This window comes from Meles meles, chromosome Y (genome assembly GCF_922984935.1).
Source record: "Meles meles chromosome Y, mMelMel3.1 paternal haplotype, whole genome shotgun sequence".
In the NCBI taxonomy this organism is placed as follows: Eukaryota; Metazoa; Chordata; class Mammalia; order Carnivora; family Mustelidae; genus Meles; species Meles meles.
In genome coordinates, this window is record NC_060088.1 from 11,169,930 (window position 1) to 11,175,940 (window position 6,011).

At 36.8% G+C, this 6,011-nt stretch overlaps 1 protein-coding gene across 1 annotated transcript; it reads right to left on the reverse strand.

Annotated features, from left to right (window-relative positions):
• Positions 1 to 346: 346 nt before the first annotated feature.
• LOC123935786 (amelogenin, X isoform-like) lies at positions 347 to 4,656 on the reverse strand. Its single transcript, XM_045996594.1, has 5 exons — positions 4,603 to 4,656; positions 2,469 to 2,515; positions 1,167 to 1,209; positions 1,062 to 1,103; positions 347 to 787 (listed from the first exon to the last, which is right to left on the reverse strand). Exons 1-5 carry the CDS (start codon positions 4,654 to 4,656, stop codon positions 347 to 349), a joined length of 627 nt encoding a protein of 208 aa, XP_045852550.1.
• Between the last annotated feature and the right edge of the window lie 1,355 nt (positions 4,657 to 6,011).

Here is a 6,011-nt window from a genome sequence, read left to right on the forward strand (position 1 = left end):
GTTAGGATCAAATGTTAAAATCTGTCCAACTTAGCTGACTTCAGGTACACTGAAAACTGCCTTACATAGGTCTCTCTTAGGTATTTAAAGAAACTTCCCACATACTATGTTTTATTTTCTGTTTTGCATTCTCTTCACTCCCCAAATTACTTTTAGTATCCTTCAGTGTAATTCTAGCTGCTGTTGCTAATTAAATGATTGAAAGCTAAGGAAGACTGATATTCCTCATACTGTTGGCCATAAAAATGAAAGCATTTTGGTTGTCTGTATTGTCGCTATATAGATTTTGAACCTACCATAAATATGCCATGTAGATAAATACTATTTCCCAGGTGTCACAATGGCTTCAAGGGCTACTCACCACTTCCTCCCGCTTGGTCTTATCTGTTGCTGGCCAGGCTTCCAGAGGCAGGTCAGGAAGCATGGGGGGCAGGGGCTGTATGGGGAACATCGGAGGCAGAGGTGGCTGTGGCGGCAGGGGCTGGATGGGGTGCACGGGAGGCTGGGGCTGGATGGGCTGGTGAGCCTGTGGCTGGACGGGCTGGGGCTGGAAGGGCTGCTGGGCAGGCAGAGGGAGGTTTGGCTGGTGGTGTTGGGTTGGAGTCATGGAGTGTTGGCCAGGAACTGGCATCATTGGTTGCTGGGGGACCACGGGCTGCTGAGCTGGCATCATGGGGATGTGGTGATGAGGCTGTAGGGCGTGGCTTGGGAGATTCTGCTGGGACAGCACGGGAATAATTTGGTGGTGCAGCCATCCACCCATGGGTTCGTAACCATAGGAAGTGTACTGGTGAGAAACAAAGAGTCGGGATTACCATAGGCTCCGTTGACTTCCAGCTGGAAAAGTAGTCATGTTTTCTTTGTCGTTAGGGTAATATGAATATTTATTTGTTTTTCCTTGTATAAGAATTTCTAACTGTTTAGAATTTCTAACTGACCTTCATATGATATGAAACTAGATTTCACATTAGTATCTGGCAAAGGTATATTATTTCACTTAAAATAAAAATGAAATACATGCTTAAAATTATAAGGAAATAAAGAACAAAAAGTCTGCATACCGGATGCCTTATGTTCTGGTACCATTTCAGAGGTGTAAGGACCTTAAGAGAAAGAGACATTAGAACACGTTTGTTTTAATTTAGTTGCATGAAATGCAGACTCACCAACGCAGTCTTCCCAAAATTGGGAGCCTGAAAATGTGAGTTCCACAGAAGAAAGAATAAGGTAAACATTTTTCAGATACTTCCTATGGTAAGGCAGTGTATTACATCCATCACATACATTTCTCGTGTTTTCCTACATACTCTGAGGCAAATGTCATTTCTGTCACTTACAGACAAGGTCATGTGGCGTTAAAGAGACTTATAATCTTACTGAGGTGATTCTGTTTAATTCCACAGCTCCCATTCTTCTTTGCAAGAGCAAAACAAAACAGAAAATTAATGTGATATAACATTATTTATAATTTTTTGTCTTGATGTCACAATGAAAAAATAAAAGTGAAACATTGCGTCTCAATGTAAAACACAGATTTTCTGGTCAGATATGTCAGTCTTTTGAGATATAACAAAATCTTGCCTCAAATTGTTAACACTTTTCATCACTTTATATAAGTAAACAGATTCATGAATTATCTTCTGAACCTATGAAAGATCTCAGTTTCATTTCTTCAAAAATAAAATTGTACTTGAGTAACCTCAGGTCCAGGGACACATTCATGTAGTAGTATAGCATTTTATATCAATACAAGAAACAATTACTAAACTTGCTCAAGTTACACTTGACAAAGCACTTTTTATATAGCTTAACTATTTCATTCCTCAAACTGTTTGAAGTGCGGGCATTATAATTATTTCCCTGCTTCAGGTAATGAAACATTATAATTATTTCCCTGCTTCAGGTAATGAAACCAAAGCTCCTGAAAGAAAAACAATTTGCCCAAGTTACTATGGTTAAAATGTGGCTGAGAAGAGCTTCAAACCTGATTTCTAGAAAGCATGCTTTCCATTGCTCTGAGAATGTCTCATAGGCTTCTTGGTCATTGAACATTCAATAAAGACAAACAAGGGAGACACACAGAATGTGAACATCTTAGAATCATGAGTTTTTAGCTGTAAAGGACCTTAAATAACATCATACGTGACTTCCTCGCTTTTTATAGGACTGGAATAGAACGAAGCGGTTCAGCCAGAGCACTTTCTGCACTACCATGCAGCCCCACCCTGAGTGGTAGTTCATAATGGGGAGCTTTATAGCCATAGAGGAGAAACTGAGTCAAAGAGGCCAAGTAGAAGTATGCTGGGGCAGTGCAGGCTTGAGGCAATCCATCAAATGAGAAATGTGGTAACATGAACTGAAAAAGTGGGACTGAAAAATATCTTGAAGAATCAACACACTATTCTTTGCAAATCCCGGAACATTGTTAATTCGAACTATGGTCAAAATTAGTAAAGAGAAAAATTACCTCATAGCTGAAGTTGATATAACCAGGGTGCCCAGGATGAGGTGGTAGCTTTTATGGAGGTAAAGGAGGAGAAGAAGCAAGAGGGAGAGGGAGAGAAATAGTAAGGGAGAGGAAGACAGAGAAGGAAGGAGGGATATCAGAGAAAGAGAGGGAGAGATTAGAAGAAATTAAGTCAATATGCAATTGTCCACATTAAGAGAAACTACTTTATAAGAATCTGTACGGTGCAAAATACATTTGAAGTCTACTTTTGTTTGAACACATATGCTGTGCAGGAGCCTTTTAAAGAGGTCCAGGACAACTAAACAACTTTCCCAAGACCTGGAAACAAAAACCAGTGCATATTTAGCCTCCAGTGATCAGACAATGCCCACATCCACATGGTCAACTAATCCTACGATGTCCCATCCACCGTTTTATATCTTAATGAAACTCACTCAATTTTGGAAAAAGAGATTTATTGCCCTTACACAATTATGAAATAGCAACAAGAGGAGAACTGTCTCACAAACCTTTTCTTTCGGATAAGAGATAGATAAGTGATTAGTTATCAAAGAGGTTCCTTACAAATATCATGCAAACCACATTAATAGAAGAAATAACTACCTGTGAATTACTGATGAATATGAAAATATGGGTGTGTTAAAGTGGAAACATTACCAATCCCTTGGAAAGTGAAAGAGTTGATTTATGAAATTTAAATTGATTCTTTTAATTATTCTTTAAAAGTTTTTATGGCAGAAAAAAATTAAATTTCAAAATAAAAAACAGCCTAAATAGTTATCTGCACTAGGACTGTCTGTCCCGTCAAAAGGGAGGCCATGTAACTGATGCCTGCAGGATGCAATGCTTGTTTTCCCCAGATAGGGAGAGAGAAAGATGAAAGAGGATCATGCAGAACATCTCCCAGAGACATCAAGCTAATTAAAGCTATATTATTTTTAAATGCTTATATTTTCTAAGAGGGTTTATTGGCTCCCATCTGACTGTGAATTATTTTAGTCATGCAACTTCCTTTCCTATACCTCCATGATCTAAGTCCCCAGGGAGTGGGGGTATTGAAGAATAGAAAAAGGGCTCTATTTGTAATTTAGGGATCTGTTAGGATATTAGGAATTGCCACAATGTAGGATTTCAGGAACCAGAGCACAAAATCTTGGTCTTGTGGGAGAGAGATGAAGAGAAGAGGCAGCTCTGATGGCTTCTGGTTAATCAACTGCTCTTTATGCCATCAAAAAGCAGCCTTGTTCTTCTTTGCGGGCATAGGATAGAATATAAGCTATCATATCTTATGTACATATTTCTTTTTTTTTATTTTATTTATTTTTTCAGTGTAACAGTATTCATTCTTTTTGCACAACACCCAGTGCTCCATGCAAAACGTGCCCTCCCCATTACCCACCACCTGTTCCCCCAACCTCCCACCCCTGACCCTTCAAAACCCTCAGGTTGTTTTTCAGAGTACATAGTCTCTTATGGTTCGCCTCCCCTCCCCAGTGTCCATATTTCTAAAGAGAATCGGCCTAATTTCCAGGTGCTTGGTGCATTTGAATGTAAAATATATCCATGTGAATTTTGCACAACCAAATGGGATGTCATGAGTTTAGCAGGTGCACCCAAAGGGATGTGGCCTCTGACAACAACAAGATGGTTCAAGAAGGAAATTCCTAACACCAAAACCTTACCTTCTGAAGGATAACAGTACTAAGGTTTGCAGAGCAGGAAGAGAGTTGGATTCTTGTGCAAAATTGTGTTTTAGAGAAAACTTGTGTTTTGTAGTATTTGCTCAAGGCTGTTAGAGGCCTTTCTCTTGAGTCCTTTCAAGGGTCCCTCAAAAAGTTCCTTCAACTAAAGATAGGTGATGATATGTGATTGTTTGCACAGACTCTCCTGAAGTGCTTGTTAAAAAGCAGAGTCCTGGACACTGCCCACTATATTAATCAGAATCTTGGGTACAGGCATTTGAGAGTATTTCTTATAACAGGCTTTTCAAAGTGTTTCTTAAACACAGAGATACTTGAGGACATCAGATCTCATACTATCTTAAACCCTAAAGTTTAACAGATATGGGACAGATTTTTATGTCCAAGCTTGTGAAATTGGGAACTGACTTACATAAGGAGCATTTTACTCACAGGCATAGTGAAGGCTGCTCCCAAGAGGCAGGCAAACAAAATCCAGGTCCCCATTTCTTATGGACCTGAAATATAAGTCAACATCTGCCTTTCTTATCTCATCTCAAACATGAACATAATTAGTGCTTCATAAAATATATACACTTCACATTAGTCTATTGCTTGTAAAGAGTTTGGGAACATTCATTGTATTACTTTAGTCACATGTAATCTCTAGTTCTTAGCTTATCTTGTTTCTTGGGTCACAGCAGTGTAAAGATGCTTTTCATTTATATTTGACCTAAACAAACATAGAGAAATGAATCACCTATCATTATGTAATTTGAAATGCTGTTTTCCTTTACCAGGCCAGCCTATATAGTCATCTAAGGTCACAGAAGTTAACTGTAACTTTCAAGTGATGATTAAAGACTGCTGTTGACTCTAGTAGTTCAGGAGATCATTAGAGTATTACATTAATTGCATAGCATTTTATACTTTTAGAACAAGGAGTCAAAGAAATATTTCTAGTATAGTCCACTGGGAAATTGCTACTACTAAAAACAAAAACTAATCATCTGAGAAAAGACGTTAAGCAAATTGCCAAAATAGATTGAGTGAGTAGGATTTAGCGCTACGTATTCCAACCCTGCAGTATCATAGAGAGGCCTTTAAGTAACATCTCTGAGCTCTGGGGTTTACATTGCAAAAGATGTAAATAGGACTTCTCCCAGAAAGAGAGGTTTCTAATTTTCCTTGATTCTGGTATTATTTCATTCTTCAATGAATTAAAATGATTTCTACCTAAAAGCTTCCACCATTAATCAGTGGTATCTTTCCTTTGTTAGACACTGTTCTGTAATTACTTCATAAATTAGACACATGGGATATGAAGCAAGATCCAAACATCCTAAGAAATACACATTGCTTCAGGGTCCAATTATTGACTTACTTTGAAAACCATAAGTAGAAAAACCTTAGTCTTTTCTATAGAAAGTGAAGATAATGTATAATAATGCCAATACAAGAACCACAATGATTGTCCATATTCTGTTTTTTAACAAATTAATAAGAAAAAAGATGCTATAAACATTTTGTTGATGATCCCATTTTTAAAATAAGGTATTTAATGTACTTAAATTAAATGTTTTTCAATGTTGTAAACTATACCCTGAAAATATTATTTTAATTTAATTTATAAGTAATTAGAAGTAATATTATTATAGTTTGGATGTTATTGTAGTCAGAATGTTCTTTTGGGTTCTAGAACTGAACTTTAATATATATATAGCATATATATTTATATATATAAAGTATATTTTATATACTTTTTATATTTATATTATATTCACAATATATTATATTTATTTATAATTTATTATATTTATATATTTATATATAATTTAAATATATTTTATATATATACATAC